This window comes from Loxodonta africana, chromosome 2 (assembly GCF_030014295.1).
Source record: "Loxodonta africana isolate mLoxAfr1 chromosome 2, mLoxAfr1.hap2, whole genome shotgun sequence".
Classification (NCBI taxonomy): Eukaryota; Metazoa; Chordata; class Mammalia; order Proboscidea; family Elephantidae; genus Loxodonta; species Loxodonta africana.
The window spans coordinates 155,038,237-155,056,982 of record NC_087343.1 but is presented as its reverse complement, the minus strand read 5'-3'; the positions used below and the strand labels follow the sequence as shown (position 1 = coordinate 155,056,982).

At 42.1% G+C, this 18,746-nt stretch overlaps 1 protein-coding gene across 2 annotated transcripts in view; it reads right to left on the bottom strand.

The window, feature by feature from the left end:
• The window catches only part of NDFIP1 (Nedd4 family interacting protein 1), a 66,359-nt gene extending 62,237 nt beyond the window's left edge, over positions 1–4,122 (bottom strand). Inside the window, exon 1 of one of the 2 annotated variants that reach the window (XM_010591427.2) lies at positions 3,982–4,122. In XM_010591427.2, the coding sequence (XP_010589729.1) occupies positions 3,982–4,044 (63 nt within the window). In that variant the 5' untranslated portion in view covers positions 4,045–4,122. Of the gene's footprint in view, positions 1–3,323; positions 3,586–3,981 lie in introns of those variants that run through there. The other variant, XM_064277558.1, reaches the window with a different exon arrangement.
• Positions 4,123–18,746: the final 14,624 nt, after the last annotated feature.

Genomic DNA, 18,746 nt, shown 5'->3' with positions numbered 1-18,746 from the left:
TTTTATATCTCAAAAGAGACTGCCTCAAAACACAATCGATCTTGTAGATTGAGTCCAGTCTCTAACACAACAGCCACCCATCTCCTTCATTAACATCATAGAGGCAGGATCTACAACATGCAGGAAAATCACATCAGATGACAAAATGGTGGACAATCACAGAATACCAGGAATCCTGGCCCAGCCAAACTGATACACACATTTTTGGGGGACATAATTCAGTTCATGGAAACCCTGGTGGCATAGTAGTTAAGAGCTATGGCTGCTAACCAGAAGGTCAGCAGTTTGAATCTACCTGGTGCTCCTTGGAATCATACGGGGCAGTTCTACTCTGTCCTATAGGGTCACTATGAGTCCGGATCCATTCCATGGCAACAGGTTTGTTTGAATTCAATCAATGACACTTACTGTTGACTCTCAAAAGCAGGCAACCACTTTAGCAGGCAATGAGTTAAGTCTAAAGCTAAGCATTCTGCAGTCTATCATTAAACCTATAAGGCAGTGTCATCATCACCCACTTACATTGAATTCAAATCCAAATATCTTGAAACACTTCACAAAGTATTTGGCAAAATTCATGATATAGGTAAAGACGTATTCCAGTGAGACAAAGAGGGCCCGAAATGGATGCCAGCGTCCTCAGAGCAAAATGTAAGACGTTTCTCAACGCTGGGCTATGGGCCTACAAAGGCCTTTCTGAAACACTGCTTCTGTAAGTTTGGATGTACAATCTCAGTTTCAAAATGCAAAAAGATTTAAAAAATAAAGCTGAAGGGAACCTATGAGCCCAGCCTTTCTGTACAGTCTGTCACAATGCCAAATTCAAGTTGTATACATATTGTACTACCAATAAAAAGACCATAAAGGCAACACCGTGTTTGCATTTGTGAATGAATCACAGTTTTCCATCACATTTACCTGGCTAGAGGGCCAGCTCAATTTGATTAACCAGATCACACAGAAGCCAGAACAGCCTTTTATGACAACTAGAGTATATCATGCGTTTATCAAGTTGCCTGGACAATATACCAACATAGTGTAATTAAAAGCCTTTTAAATATATATATTCCTTGACCAAGGATTTTCACATCTAGAAATTTATACTAAGGGAATAGGTGAATATGTAGGTAAAAGAAACTTCAGTAAATAAAGTTGTAAACATCTTTAGTGACTATGAATAAGCAATTGATTAATAACGATTCAGTCACAGAATTACATGCTATGCACACTGGGGCAGTTCTACTCTGTCTTATAGGGTTGCTATGAGTTGCAATCGACTCGACGGCACTGGGATAGAAAGATATTTATAACATATTATATGAAAGAGCATGTTACAAATTTATATTAAAATATGAACCCATGTTTATTATATATCTATGTGTGCCTTTGTACATACATGTGTGTGCATGAATACACATACATGCAAATTTCTGAACACACATACTGGAGAATATGATGTACAAGAGCACATGTGGGTATGTAAGCACACGTGCACATGTGCAAAAGTGCATGCAAGTGTGATCAGGGGGGTCTACGGGATTGCACGTGGGTGTACAAAGATGTGCCTATATATGTATGCCTGAGCACAAAGAAATATATATGTATGTGTGTATATTTGGAATCCCTGGTGGTGTAGTGGTTAAGTGCCATGGCTGCTAACCCAAGGGCTGGCAGTTTGAATCCGCCAGGCGCTCCTTGGAAACTCTATGGGGCCGTTCTGCTCTGTCCTATAGGGTTGCTATGAGTCACAATCAATTCGACGGCACTGGGTTTGGTTTTGGTGTCTATATCTGCTAATGCATATGCCTATTATTTGGACCATGAATCCGTGTTTTAAGTAGATTTCTTAAATCTACTGCTAACTACTGACTTGTCTCTTGCTTCATTTTTCACTTCTGTCTTAAAACAGAGGCGAGGGAGATGGCTTTCCACAAACACAGACCAGGCTCTAAAACCCTGAGTAATCACTACTTAGAAGCTATGTGACCTTAAGTTCCTGAGCCTCTTTGAGTTTTGGTTTTCTCATCTATACAACAAGAATAACGGTAAATATCTCACAAAGGTTTTGTGAGGATTAAATGAGATATAGATGTAAAGCACTTAGTACTGCACTTGGTGCATAGTAAATGCTCAATCAATATTAGCTATCTTTATCTGTACACATGTACACTGGCTATGCTTGTGTATATTTATATAGCTCTAAGTCTACAAAGATACATATAAAAATATTAACTGTAGTTATCTATGGATGATAGAGTTTTGGTTGGTTTTGGGCTCGTTTTGCTTCTACGTATTTTACAATTTTTCTAGGAAGATCAGTTTTTCAAAATAATGATGATTTTAAAAAGAATAAAATAAAGATGGCCTGTCCCTGATATACCTCCTCCATTCTGCATATTTAAAGCTATTAAATATACACATGGTATATATAATTTTGATACCCCACCAAATTTTTCTTATTCCAGCAGTATCTTAGCATTACCTAATAGCTCAAGAAGATGGCAGTACAAAGAAAAACCACGGCTTTGTGCTTGTTTGCCTTATTCAAGTCAAGATGAAAAGAACCAATCAGATGACACTACAGGGTTAGTATAATATGCATACACCTTGGTGACAGTTAAGTGACATCTATCATTCACATTGTATTAAGGCAGTGAGGAACCCAGAGCCTTGCCCAAGGTCATACAAAAAAGCATGCGCCAGACCTCAGGCTGTGAGGAGATGTAAGGACTAGGCTGAACTGCTGTAATGTGGGCGTATTTTTGAAACCAAGAAGCTAAATTCTTAAACAGTCAACTGGGTAGTCCAGCCCTGGGGAGGAGGAAATTACAACACAGGGCTGATGACAGCTAAACAAACCAGTAAACTGGCCGCACCAGCATTAATCTACATGCTTTCATCATACTGGTTTCCCTTATTTGTAAAACATAAAATTGTACATCATCTAAGATAGGGCACTTGATTCCATAAAAGAGGACTGACATCTGCATGCAAATTATACTGAAAGCACCTAAAAGGACAAAACGCAAGCAGGTACTTGAGGCTCCAATCAACATTAGTTAGTACCTAGCTCGATTTCCACAATTACGATTTGTTAGATTAAATACCTCTTAAAAATCCTGCAGCAGGTCCCTCTAAATTTCCGGGGGGAAACCCGGCTACAGACAGTAGCGAGAAAAATAAGCAGCTGTTTTCCCTGAGGCCTCAATTTATAAATCATACCCAAGATAATACTCCAATCATTCCCCTATACATTTCCTCCCCAGCTACGCTATTAAATCCTTAAAAAGTCATTTCCCGTTGTTTAAAACACACACACGCACACGCCCTGCGGCTTTCACCGTCGCTCGACATTTTGAGGCATCATCACAGCTAAATGTCGCCCTCTCCAAAAATCCACCGCTAACTGCGGACTTGTCTCTTGCTTCATTTTTTACTTTTGTCTTCAAACGAAGGCCAGGGGGATGGGTTTCGACACACACAGACCAGGCTCTGAAACCCTGAGTAATCGCATCTCGCTGCGACGAGCTGTCGGCGGCAGTAGCGGCGATTTTAATCTTTCTCCGCCCTGTTTCCATTTCCATCCATTTTATGGTTTTTGGTTTTTTGTTGTTGTTTTTTTTTTTTCCTTTCCAAGGACATCAAACTAAGGGCGGAAAAGGGTAAAGGAAATGAATGCCCCAGGTCGACCCCTCCTGAGAGTGGCAGGTTCTGACCCAGGGATCCGCCCGCCCACGGCAATGCGGCAAGCCAGGCCGGGCGAAGGCTTTTCCACACCACGGGGCCCGCCTGAGGTCGCGGAGGGACGCGCCCGGCCCGCGGCGACGTCGGAGCCGAGCCCGGGCTCCACCGCCCGGCCCAGGCCCAGTGCGGCCTGCTAAACCCCGACGTCGCGTTGGCCGCAGGCCGGGCCAGCGCGGCTCGAGGCGGCTGGCGGGAGGGCAGGAGCGGGGACCGGGGCGGGCCCCGAGTGCGGCTCACCTGCTGGTACCGGCTGCCGCAGGCCGGCTCGACTGCTGCCAGCGCCACCGCCGCCAACGCCATGGCGCAGCCGGACGCGGGGAAGGAGGGCGAACGAGCGAGCGAGCTGAGCGGGCGCTGTGGCCTGGGAGCGCCGGGGGCCGAAGGGGACGCGCCTCGGGGGTCCTCGATGGCCGTCGCCGCTCCTGGGCGAGACGCTGTCCTCCGGCTGCGATCGCCGCCGCCACCGAGCCTCGGACGCGGCCCCTCGAGAGGAGGCGGGGACCACGGCGACGCCACCGCCGCTGCGCCGCCGCCCCGCCCCCGGCTCCCGCCCTGCGCCACCGCCCTCGCGCAGCCGGGTCGGCCTCGCCCTGTGCGGAGGTCGAGCCGGTCCCCGCCCGGGGTGGGGTCCGCGCCCCCCGCCCCGACCTGGGCCTCCGAAGGTGTAGTGTTTGATTAGATTCTATTTAAAAACTAATTACCAACAGGCCACTCCCCAGATACGGCAGTACTGGTAATGAGCACCCGTGCCAGACCCTGGACTTCACCCACGTTTTCTCATCGAACCCTATCAACCTCATGACACAGCCCAATTTTAGAGGAAGTCGTTGGTGCTCGGAAAGGTTGACAATGTTGCAGCGATCTAATCCCAGGTCTCCAGTTGCAAAACCTCGGCTTTTATTTATTGTGGCAGGCCGCCATCCTCACAGATCAGGGGTCAACCAACGACAGCGCAGGAGCCAAATTCGGTCAGCCATTGTGACCATGAAAAGCGTAACCAAAAAAAACCAAACCGAGTGCCTTTGAGTTGATTCCGACTCATAGCGACCCTTTAGAACAGAGTAGAACCATGAAAAATATATGAAATTCAAATTTCAGTTTCCAAATGTAAAGTTTTATTGGAACACAAACGCTTTCACTTGTTTAGTATGGCCAGCAAAGCCTGAAATACTATCTGGCCCTTTTCAGAGAAGCTCGCTGACCTTAAATCTCAAAGCCTGTGATAATAGCATCTTCGTGTTTATGCAGTCCTCTAGTGTTTTAACTGCTCCATCCCTGAATCCAAGGGCCATGTTTTCTGAATCAAACCTCTCTGGGGAGGTGACATGTAAACCAAAACTTGAAAGAGATTAGACATACTAAGAGCTTTAAGACTCATTAACAACCTGTGATATGCAGATGACACAACCTTGCTTGCTGAAAGTGAAGAGGACTTGAAGCGCTTACTGATGAAGATCAAAAGCCATACCCTTCAGTATAGGTGACACCTCAGCATAAAGAAAACAAAAATTCTCACAACTGGACCAATAAGCAATATCCTGATGAACAGAAAATATTGATGTTGTCAAGAATTTCATTTCACTGGATCCACAATCAACACCCATGGAAGCAGCAGTCAAGAAATCAAATGACGTATTAACCCCAGACCCAGTGCCGTCGAGTCGATTCCAACTCATCAGGCAAATCTGCTGTAAAAAGCCTCTGTTAAGTGTTAAAAAGCAAAGATGTCACTTTGAGGACTAAGGTGTGCCTGACTCAAGGTGTTTTCAGTCACCTCATGTGCATATGAGCACATGAAAGCTGGACAATGAATAAGGAAAACTGAAGAGGGATTGAAGCATTTGAATTATGGTGTTGGCAAAGAATACTGCCAGAAGAACAAACAAACCTATCTTGGAAGAGGTATAGCCAGAAAGAAATTATGCCTAGAGAGATTAAATGTTTTACTGAAGGTCACCTATGCAAGCCCATTAAACCAGCTTTTAAAACCATTGTCACACAACTAAATTAGAAACATCGTGAAGATAGTTATCTGGTGCTGTTATACCAGAAATACCACAATTGGGTGGCTTTAACAAACAGAAATTTTTCTCTCACAGTTTAGGAGGCTAAAAGTCCAGAAATTTGGGGCACCAGCTCTAGGAGAAGGCTTTCTCTCTCTGTTGGCTTTGAGAGAAGGTCCTTGTCTCCTTTCAACATCTGTGGGCCTGGTGTTCCTTGGAGATCTACATGTGTCTTGACATCAGTCTTCCTCTGAGTCTAGGAGGTTCTCAGCGCAGGAATCCCAGGTTTAAGGATGCGCTCCATTGCCAGCTCTTCTTTCTTGGTGGTAATCAAGTCCCCTCTCTCTTATCTTTGATATCTTCTGATATCACAGCATCTATCACTATATACTATAGCAGGCATTTACGGTCTTTTGTTTCTTTCTATCATACCCAGACATCTGGAATTGCTTCTACGCAGGTGTCCAACAACAACAAAAACTTGATCTTTGAAGCTTGTTGTGATTCCCATATCTTCTTGATTGCATTTCCAACTTGGTAGTCTACAGTTGGTATTAATATGGTTATTATTTCAGCTTCTAATGTTCAAGTTTAGTTAACTACAGATTTTAAAACATGGTTGTGTTTTGAATTTACCCTGAGGCTTCTGTGTATAGAAGCAAATTGTAATCAATACAAGTTATAGATATTCATCTTCCTCCACCTTGAATTCTTTATCAGTATCCAGATTTCTACATATGTGTTTTTTTATGGGTTTTAGCCTAGCATATGCTGGGAGAGTGAATAAATCCAGCAATATGCCAAGCTGAGAGGTCTCAAATTGAGACACTCAAAGCCTCATATTTTCCCCTCCTTACTCTGTCACTTGGCTATTGTTTTTAATCCAGAAAAACAATCTTTAAAGGTAATAAAACCCAGTGAATCGTTCTAAACATCATGTTCTCGCTTGTGGTCTTAAATAAGGAGGGGGCAGGGGAGCCTAATTTGAAATGATTTTTTTTTTAATCCCATCAGTGGAAAGTAGAAATCCAGCTTTCTGTGTCCAAATTGTCCAAACTTAAATGCAAGAAGGAATGAAAAAAGAATATGTCTGTCCTGCCACCTGGGGCTATTAGAACAATAACAGCCATCTTTCTGCATATGTGCAGCTCTATGGCTTTTTGTGGAAAAGCAGCTGCTACATCCCCCATCTACTTCTTTCCTAAACTATTTTCACCCTCAATATCTATATACTCCCTGCATGTGGACACAAATATTTGTCATCATATAAATAACTAGCTTTCTCACAGGACTATTCTCTCTGGAAAGACAAAAAAAAAAGATCAACTTCCAATCTCCCTTTTCTACTACTCCACTGATGTCCTCACCCAAAATGTTTTGTACTATCAAAGACTTTGTCATGTTTGGTCTTTTTTTCCTCCAAGTTCCCCAAAGCCTTTAGAAAGTAAATTGAGAGTATTTGCCTTGATTCAATGGGTGGATAAATTGGGGAGTTGAGAAACTGAGTTGACTGCTAAGCAAAGTCTCCAGTTGGCAAGCCAATTGTACAATGAAGGGGAGAACTCTGAATTTCTGACTCACAGGACCATGCCTGGTGCAAACCAAGCAGACGGAGAAGATAATCCAAGGCTGTAAAAATTGCACCCTTTGGCTTCATATTGAGATGTTGTCAAGAGAGTTTCCACAGAGAAAGTTATTAATTTCGAATTGCTGCTCTTAGAAACTTATTTCCCCACAGAATAACGGTAATACTTTCCATGTGCAATACTTTTTATGGGAATTGCTGACTCTGACTCATCCATCCTGAGAGGGAAGAGAGATAATATGGAGAAGTAGGAGCATGGCTCATGTCTGTATCTCTTTTCTCCAATTTACATTAAAAATCTCCTCCAGGATAAATATGGTCTTCTGTCTTTCACATCCACATGACCCATAAAATCTTTCAGTGGTCCCTCTTCTGGCCTAGGCAGAGCTGAGCTGAATACACAACCCAGAAGTGTTTGTTAAAATTTTTAAAGCCTTCTTAGTCTTGCATCTCATTTGAGGCCTTGAACTGCTCCAGCTAATCTTTTCAGGGCTCCAGTTGGACTGTGCTGTTTCATTTCTACTGGCTTGCTTCCTCTTTTAATTCTCACTATGTAATTATGAGTTTCATTAAGGGCGAAAGGTAATATTTTATATTACAAATAAAACACAGTATCCACTAATAATTACTACTGTTTATGAAGCATCTCATGGTGCTTAGGCCCATTCACACATCATCTCCTTAATCTTCACAACAAAACCGTTCTGCAAATGAAGAGATTCAGGACATTTACGTTACTTGGCAGTGGTGGAACCAAAATGCAAACTCAGATCTGCCTGACATCAAAACTCGAGCATTGTTCTGTGCATGGAAGGATATGCAAGACACAGAAGGACTGGTCCCAACCCTTGGGGTCTTCACAATGAAATTGAGAAGACAGTAGACACATACTCAAGACATTTTTAAACAAATTCTTTAAAAATACAAAAAGAAAAAGTTGTGTTGAGCTATAGTAACTGATGCTGAGAGATGGTGAAGAGAATTATGGGAGCAATTAATACAACCAGGTAAGGATTGAGGAGAGAGGATTTTGAATGAGAAAAAGGCTTTGTCATGGTGGGAAGAGGGAAAAGTATGCTGAGTCATGAGTATGGCTGTACAAAGGCTTAAGACAGGAATTGGCGAGCTTTTTATGTCAAGGTACTTATAGTAAATATTTTAAGCTTTGCTGACCACAAGATCTCCATCACAACTACTGCACTTTGCCATTGTGGCACAAAAGCAGCCATAGACAATACCAAATGAATGGGCATGGTTCCGTCCCAAGTAAAACTTTATTTATGGACACTGAAATTTGAATTGCATATAATTTTCACATGTTGCAAATATTCTTTTGATCTTTTTCAATTATTTAAAACCACAGAAACTATGTTAGCTCTCAGGCCATAAAAAAACAGTGATGGGCTGGATTTAGACTTGGGCTGTAGTTTGCTGACCCTTGGCTTAGTAGCAGGGCAAAAAGTTATGTGCTAAGAGCTTGAGTAGCAATTTTAAACCTGAGAATAATGCAGAGGGGCTACTGGAGAGGGAAGGGAAAGAAAAAGGTAGATCTAAACTTAGAAAATATATTAAAACACAGATGGCTAAATGGCTTCTACAAAAAAGTGAGTTAGGGGAGCAGGGTTAGTCAAGTAGGAATCAAAGATGGGACTCCTGATTCCTTGATTTACCTTTGTGCCACTGGAATACAATTGGTTCATTCATTCAACAATATATTAATTTAGTACCAACTATTTATGGGCACTAGTTTTTATGGGCAGGCAAGGATCCCTGGTGGCGCAGTGGTTAAAGCTCCCAAAAGGTCAGAGGTTCTAACCCACCAGCCACTCCTCAGAAGAAAGATGTGGCAGTCTGCTTCCGTAAAGATTTACAGCCTTGGGAACTCTATGGGGCAGTTCTACTCTGTCCTACAGGGTCGCTATAAGTCGAAATCCACTTGATGGCAGTGGGTTTGATTTGTTTACGAGGAAGCACTGGGTGGCCCAGATGGTTAAATGCTTGACTACTAAGCCAAGGGTTGGTGGTGTGAACCCACCCAGAGGTGCCTTGAAAGACAGGCCTGGCAATCTGCTTCCAAAAGGTCATAGCCTTGAAAAGCCTATGGAACGGTTCTACTCTGCGCACACAGGGTGGCCATGAGTCGGAATCAACTCCATGGCGACTAACAATAATAACACTGCGACTTTCTGCCTAGAACCTGAAACTAGAGTGGTCTCTCATTCTCCAGAACAAAATTCAGAAATGCTAAGGATGATTTTTGTTTTATACACTGCCTTGATCCAAAACGGGTTTAAGATGGCTGGAATATAGGAGGAAATCATACATTAGAACTAGATGGGAAAGAAAAAGCAAAACAAAAGCAGCAACACGAAATAGACTTAGCCTGCTTTTGTTCACTATCGTCTCCATGTGAACAGTCTGGTACACAGTAGGCCCTTACAGAATTGACATAGCTGTATGAATGACATTAACACAAAAAACGAAGTTAAAAGTACACCCTAAATTGGCTTCCAACTGAAGAGGAGACCCAATAAATTAAACAATTCATAGTGACTCTGAGCAAAATAAAACAAGAGCTGATATAAAAACCAAGAAAGAAATTTCTTCCAAGCGTCCTTACTATTATAAAGATGCTAAAACCGACCTCTCTGTTCTAAACAGAATACATGACTTAAGTTTTGGGTTTCACCTCTCCCAGCAGTGATGATCTGTGGGCAGCCACATTTGATTGTGTGAATCGTGCACTGACCAGCTTCACAGGTAGCCATTCACGTTGTAGTCCATGTAAACGACACCCTCCTGCAATTGGGCAATGCATAACCTGGGCAGCCATATGAGGCGATCCATAAAATCTTTCAGTGGCCTCTCTTTTGACAAATGGCTTACTGTTCAAGATCTATTTAGGGGTGTTCTGGGTGGCCAAGGAATGAGGAACAGCCAAGTGCCCACAAGGAAATCAAGTCTCTGATCCTCATCTTTGGACACAATGTACCAATCTGTTGCATTAACTAAAGTGCCTTGAAGAAAGAACAAGGTGAGTAGAAAAAGCGCTTAACTGCCTCCAAGCACCCAGGCTGATTGGTGAGCTAAATCAAGGGTTTCTCATATTTCCCAGGATGGCAGTTTTCTCATTGTGCTTAGGGATATCACAAGAACAAGGTTACACAAGGGAAATACTAAAGAATACCAAAGCTAGGCACTCTGCACTGCCTGTGCTGAGCCAGGGGAGAAATAACAGGCCCTAATTATGACACACAAGAGAAGCGATCCTCGGGGACCCCCCCTGGAGAAGCTGATGTTGACTTAAACTCAGCACAGCTTGCAGGCATGCATGCTGGTTCTTACAGGTTTTCAGGGAACTCTGTCCAGGTGACTTTGAGCAGGCGTCGGGCAAAGCACAAGAGAGAATCTCCAGTTCTAAATAATATTACATGAGGGCCAGGAAATAAGACCTTAGTTTTTTAAGCAGTGAAATCCTGGCCAAATTGCTCAGGAACCCCTCTCTAGGATTATCCCTGCATTGGAACCATCCCTCATCACAAAATCACATCTTCAGTGACCAAATTCTCTTCTGAATTGAGCAGTGTTATATCAGATTGGTGGTACACAGTAAGATAGAACCCTAGGAAATGAAGCCTTTGCGGAATTGATTATGACAAAACTGGTCACAAAACCTCAGATATAAATCTTAAATTCAGATTAGTAACTGAATGGAAACTCTGTTCTTGACTCTTGAAACACCAGATACCCTCTGGCTTGTCTTTCCTTTACCTGTTAAGCCAGCCTCACTCCAAAACCAACCATGGTCGATATACTACTCTATAGATCATTTCAAGTCCCTGGGTGGTGCAAACGATTAATACACTTGACTGCTAACCAAGAGGTTGGAGGTTCAAATTCACCCACCAGTGACTCAGAACAAAGGCCTGGTGAGCTAATTCTGAAACATCAGCTATTGATATTCTGATGGAGCACAGTTCTCCTCTGACACACATGGTTTGTCATGGCCTGGAGTCAACTCAATGGCAGCTGGTTATAGATCATTCCAGGAAACCAGCCTAAATTACCACTAATGTTTTTCACTACAGAAAGTTTTAATGGTGGCAGTTTTATTGTTTAGCACCTTAACAAAATTGCCTCTGATGTCACTGGCTCTATTATTAGTAGTAACTAACACATATGGAGTGACTAACATAACTTTATGCCAAGAACTATTTCAAGCAAATTACATTTATTGTCTTTTTCACCACTTGCATGAGGTAGATTCAATTTCTATCCCTATTTTATGGATAAGGAAACAAGTAACCTAGCGGTTAAATATCCTGTTTTGTGTGTGTCATGGAATATTAGGGCTAAAAGGACTTTAGAAATCATTTCATTGGACCCTTGTTTTCAAAGATGAGGAAACTGAGCTCGGACACTTTAAACCACAAGCCCAAGATCACACAGCCCGGAAGTAGCAGAGCTGGAACAAGGAGCCACGTCACCTGATACCTAACACGTTTCCTCCCATCCCTGCACCATCCAAACTGGTTAACACACAACACGGTTGCCTCCGGCTCTTTGAGGGTTTGTATGTAACCCAGCCTTTTATGATTTGGGGATTTGTGCCAACCCCAAACATGCTGTCATCATGCAACCAAACTGATTTAAAAAAAAAAAAAAAAGTATCTTGCTCTCTGCATCAGATTGATAAAGTCAAACTTTGTAACTCAGAACATGTAGCAGCTGTACAATTTTCCCCTCAGGAAACCGCCAGGTGCCTGGTTACCTTTTGAGTTCTTTGTGGGTGGCAGAGAATGCATCTAAAAATAGGCCTGTTCCAAGCTGTCCCAGAAGAGGTTTGCAGCCTAAAAATGTCACTCCCTACCCCCTTCCAAAACATAGACATCACCGCTCAGCTGTGGCCCTTCCTTCTCAATGGAGCTCTGCTTAAAGGTATGTATACCTTCCTTCCAACAGAAGAGAGTTCCTTCTTGGGAGAGGAAGAGAAGTGTCCCTTGCCAGCAAGTAAGAGAGAATTTGCTTATAAACTTGGGGAAAATTTGTTCTTCTAAAGCAGAATGCTTTCAAGGAAAAGGACGTGGAGACTCTGGCCTAGTCTGTTCCCTCCTAAAGATCAACTAAACAAGACCAAGTATGTACAAGTGCTCTGTAAGCGTGTACCTGTCAGGAGCTAACATATGTCTCTGCACAGGTTTCCTGCACCTTCAGAATCACAGCCAGTGGAAGGGATGACTTCTCTAGTGACAGTTGGGGTGACACACATTTTCCAGCCACAGAGACCTGGGAGTTTTCCGGGCCTGGACTTTCCGTGGGTAATTCTTTGTGTGCAGAGATAAGATTAGGATCACTGCAAACAGCAGGCCTGAGGTTGGGCCTGTGCAGGCTCACATGGGGTGCGGGCAGGTAGAATGGGTTTCAATCAAGCCAACAGAGTTGGGGACATACGGAAGAGCCTTGTTCTGCAGTGGGAGGACCTCCCAAGTGACTCTGTGGCTGCATTAACCTAGAACTAGGTTCAGTACAAAGACACATTTGCTAGCTTCTTGTCAGGGGTGTGAGATGCTTGAGCTCCATGAGACACCTCGTCATGTTAGAGATGTTTTTAATTCTTTTATTTTATTCATGCATTAATTCAGCCAATAAATATTTATTTAACTCTTATTTTATGGACAACTTTCTCTTTTAAAAAAAAGGAAATCTCCATTTTCTACCCACATACAAAGACTGCATATAGTGAGTATAGTTTAAAGGTAACCAAGTTTTGTTAAAACAAAAAATAAAAATGTGTCTATTTCCATTGCATCCACTTCCTACTACTGTCCTTGTCCCCCACCATAAACTGGAGGCCACTTTGGGATATTTTCTGTTACTGGGAACCACTGTGCTCCTAAAAAGCAGTATTTTCCAAAGGCCATATTTCTCTTTTTAATACTGTTTATTACAGTATTATTTCGCTATTTACTGGACACTCTTGTGGCTAGCTCTGTGAAAGATTCTAAGGGGGTATAAAATCAGCAACAGTATCAATAACAAAATAAATGAATATCATTAATACGAACAAGAAATCTAAGATGTGGTGGCTGTGCTTTCGGTGTTTATAATTTCATTGTCAAACACAGGTGAATGCATGAAATAGTTAATGCCCAAACCACGCAGAGAAAATGCATGTGATGCACGTAAATTATTTCATTTCCCTGGCCAGCACAGACATCAATAATCAATCACAGTACTATCACTAAAATCAGATGCAGCTAAGAATCCTTCTTAACACAATGCCCTGCCTGGTCAGTCACTGCCAATTGCCTGGAGTTGGAAGGCAAAATGCAACCCATCCACCTCCTTTTTCCATCCATGTGTGTTTGATCAAGTTCAACGATAGTTCAGAAAAGGAAGAAATGACCAGATGGGCTGGTTGTTGTTGTTGTGTGCCATCAAGTCAATTCCAACTCATAGTGACCCTATATGACAGAGTAAAACTGCCCCATAGGGTTTCCTAAACTGTAATCTTTAGAGGAGCAGATCTCCAGGTCTTTTCTCTTCTCAAGCAGCTGGTAGGTTCTAACCACCAGTCTTTCTGTTAGTAGCCTAGTTCTTAACCATTGCATCACCAGGGCTCCTTGTGAGCTGGAGTGGTTGTAAAAGCTGTCACAGAGGAGGGCAATTTTAGTTAGATCCGAAGGATTGATCAAAGTTGGGTAGAGTGGATAAATAGAAACAAAGAGGGAAGAAGAATGAGCTCAAAGGTCTGCCATAGTCTGTTAGTAGTTCCATAAGGAGAGTATTCTGCCTAGAGTGGATGTTTTAAAAGAACATATTACTTTTACTCTTTTATTTTAAATACTTTTTATTATACAAGTTTTGGGGCCATCACGAACAGTTGTTCAATATATTCATCATGTGAAGATACCACCGAAAGGGGCAAGTGGAAATGAAATTCCAATGTGCATGCCACTGGCCAAGCCTTTCAGTCTGGTACGTGGCTGCATCTTCAGGAAGAAAGGACACCTTTTTCTAGTCTGCATGCAGGGACCATATGGTCAGCAGTAGCCCGGCAAGTAATGGCTATTATGAATAATGCTGCTATGAACATCTTTGATGTGGTGAAACCCATGTGAAATTGGTCACTACAGACTAGTAAGCACAAGTAAGCCTTAGTTTACCGGGTCATCCGTCCCTGTCAGGGACTGTAAATTTGAAAAGAGGCTTTGATTCTGTAGGAAACTGCTGTGGGGTTGGGAGAGAGACAGATGCCAGCCATACCTAGAAGTAGAGTCTTTGATGTAGTGAAAAAATGTGAAATTGTTTACTACAGATGATCTGGTAAGCAAGGTAAGCCCTGTTCTTACCTTGCGTATTGGATAATCCAGCCCAGGGTAGCCATATGACCCAGTTTGACCAAAGAGATGTAAGAATTTTTATATCTTACAAGGGACTTCTAAGATAATTCTGTATCCCTGATCAAAAGGGAGAAATTCAGCTGACCCCTGCTCTTTGCCCTTTACTCTTCCTCCTGTTCTTGTCTAAAGCAAGGAAATAACACCTAGAGGAACAGCAACCGTCTTTGTAACTATGAGTACAAAAGCCACACACTAAGAATGACAGCAGAAAGCAAAAGAAACCAGTCCTTGTTGGCTTCATGAAGATGCTGTACAATTTCTGGACCACACACGTCAGAATTCTTGTTACATGCGAAAAGTGCTTTAAGCCACTTATCTTAGTTATCGAGTGCTGCTATAATAGGAATACCACAAGTGGGTGGTTTTAACAAACAGAAGTTTCTTTTTCTCACAGTTTAGAAGGCTAGAAGTCTGAAATCAGGGCGTCAGCCCTAGGAGAAGGCTTTCTCTCTCTGTCAGCTCTGGAGGAAGGCGCTTGTCTCTTCAGCTTCTACTCCTTGGGTCTTTGGTGATCTTCATGAGGCTTGGTATCTATCTTCCCTCAACTGTGCTTGTTCACTGGTTTGTTTAATCTCCTTTATATCTCAAAAGAGATTGACTAAAGACACACCCTACACTAATACTGTCTCATTAACATAACAAAGACAACTCATTCCCAAATGAGCTCTAACCAAATTTAGGAGTTAGGATTAACAACACACATTTTTGGAGGACACAGTTCAATCTGTAACACCATTGTGGTCAGGATTCAGTTACTTACAGCCAAATGCAGTCTCTACCAAATACACAACCTCACAGGGTGGCTGTGAGAATTCTAAGGAATTCTAATGTTTGCCAAGATTGACCCCAGTGTCTGGAACAGAGGCATATGTTAATAAATACTTGTTGGTGAGCTCCAATTTTCTTCCTCAGAAAGGGGAATTAGGAATTGAAAATCTGTCACAGAGCATGAACTTAATAGAAAGTTGGGAACTTGATTTGTTCTTTCATTTAAAAAGTTCTTAGAATCCTGTCCAGCACATAAAAAGCACTTTATAAGTATTTGATAAATAATCCCAACAAATGTTTCTGGAATGCCTGCAGCGTACCAGGCACCACTCTAGATGCTGGGTATACAGCAGTGAACAAGACAGACATGGTTCCTGCTCTTATGGTACAATTTTTGGAAGAGTAGGAAGAGAAACAATAAGGAAATAAATGAATAACAAGAAACGGTCAGGTAAATGCCATCATGAAAATAAAAATGAAGTGACAGAGACACAGGAGCTTCTTGGATTGGGTATACAAGGAAGGCCTCTTGGAGGAAGTAACATTGATGGTAAGAACCGATTCACAAGAAAGAACTAGCTCTTTGAAGATGAGGGAAGAATGCAGGCAGAGGAAGGCTCATTAAGGGCCCTGAGGTAGGAATGAGTTGGGTATTTTGAAGGGATTGTTGTTGTTAGTTGCTGTCAGGTCAATTCTGACTCGTGGAGACCCCAGGTGGGCAGAGTAGAATGCTCCATAAAGTTTTTAAGGCAGTGACCTTTCAGAAGCAGATTGCCAGGTCTTCTTCCAAGGTGCCTCTGCGTAGGTTCAAACTGCCAACCTCCCAGCTAGTAGTTGAGTGCTTAGCTATTTGTGCCACCCAACAGACTTCCTGAAATCACAAAAGTTTACATTTGCAGCCACAGAGGGGAATGCATAAAAAAAAAAAAAAAATACACAGGGCAAATCCACATTTTTGAAGGCCTAAAGCTTATACAATTTGGGGACTCATTTTAAGAAAAAGAATCCAAAATTAAATAGACAAAATGGCTGGTATCATTCAGTGGCTTTGGAAGGGATCTTTGCAAGTGAGAAACCCTGAAGTGTAAGATTTATTGTACTTCATGGAAAAATCTACCCCTGTGTAGATCTGAGGTGATAAAGAAAAGTAGATTTGGAGTATGAATTATTCAGGACTCTTTTCATAGCCAGAAACCCATTTAAGTTAGATTCAGTGAAAAAAGTTGACATTTATTATAAGGATCCAGGGTATCTCACAGGACCCAAGGTGAGAACTTAGCTCCAGTTTACATGTTATAGGTCCAACTATAAGTTCCAAATCCAAATTCCCACTGGAGCATTCTGATTGACATTCTTGAGTCAGGAGTCCTTCCGTGGGTCAAAAAATAACACCAAGGCAGCTAGGAGGGCAAAGGTAGTCTCTAGTAAAAGAGGAATCACTGTGAGCTGGAGAGCAAGCTCAAGAGGTGTCTGCTTCACCTGTTAGCCTCTGACTATAGATCGGCACAGTAGAAATGTAAGGCAACTCACAAACGTGAACCACATAAGGGTTTTTAAATTTTCTATCAGACCCATTAAAGAAGTAAAAAGAAAGAGGTGACATTAATTTTAATAGTACATTTTATTTAAACCAACACATCTAAAATATTTTACTTTAATTTGTTGTTGTTAGCTGCCATCAAGTCAGCCCCTGACTCATGGGGACTCCATGTGTTACAGTGTAGAACTGTGCTCCATTGGGTTTTCTTGGCTGTAATTTTTACAGAACCAGTTTGCCAGACCTTTCTTCCGTGGAGCTGCTGGTTAGCAGACAATTGCACACAGCTTGTGCCACCCCAGGCTCCTATACTTTAACTTGTGCTCAATATAAAAATGAAATTTTTAACATACCGAGTCTTTGAAATCAGTTACAACACATCTCAATTTGAACTAGCCACATTTCAAGTGCTCAGTAGCCACAGGAGGCCAGTGGCTACTGTATTGGACATGCAGGTCTAGATTTCTTGGCTGACATCTGGTTGCAGCTACTATGCATGTACTTCACAGTAGGCCCAAGTCTGTAGTGATCGAACGCAGCATTCTCTTGCCTGGCGCAATTGTCATTATTGCGCGTCTGCTTGTGAGCTCAGATAAATCTGCAGGATTAATCATCATTGGCTTTCACAGTGCACACGGCACAGCACATCGACTGCCAAAATGCAATTATAGAGTTCTTTCTTTGAAGAGCTCAGACTTAATGTCTTTGCACTTCCTTTATTCCAGAAATGAAATCAAAGCCACTCACATCCACACACAAAAAAGGCCCACAGAAACCCACAGCTCCATCAGCAAATTGTTCAGACTTGGTAGGAAGGTCATTAGACTGGTTTTATATGGAGCTCATAAAGCATCGGGAAAACAGATAAACGTCAAAATACTGGTTGCTCAGCTGCACTTGAGATCTCTTCCCAGAGGTAATAAATGTATTTCTCCAAAGTGTGTCAGCTTTCTCTTCAATTTGCTGCATCCAGGTAAACAAGTTCTACGAGGCATGCTTCTTTCTTGCTATATTTTTTCCCCCAAGTTTTAGCCAACACAAATATATATAGGTCAGACCTGCTCTATCTCACTTTGAGAGCCTGGTTTCTATTCTGGTTATAGATTTTTAGGTGAGTTTTGTTGGAAAGACCAGATCTGACTAGTTTAGATGTCTTTTATTTTTCTGTGTGGAGGCAATTTATAGTGTTTGCTAATAATTTGATAGCTATTATACATCAAATGGAGTCCCTGGGTGATATAAAAGGTTAATGCAACTGAAAAGTTGGAAGTTTGAGTCTACCCAGACGTACCTCAGAAGAAAGTGTTGGTGATCCACTTCTGGAAAATCAGCGATTGAAGATCCTGTGGAGCACAGTTCTGTTCTGACACACGTGGGGTTGCTATAGTCAGAATCAACTCCTTGGCAACTGGATTTTTATACACGGGGCTTTTATTATATACCAGGCATTGTGCTAAGTGCTTACAGACATTACCCCACTTGACTCTCACAATGTCATAGGTAAGCACTATTATTAACATCCTCATCTCACAGAAGAGGAAACTTAGGTTCAAAAAGTTTAAAGGACTTCCCCAAAGTCACTCGATATTAAACAATGAAACTAAGATTGAACCCAAATTGCCTGACTCCAAAGACTTAATTGCTGAGGTCTGCATATCAACTTGTGATAATTTCTGAAATATAAACCCATCCAATCTCACTTCAAG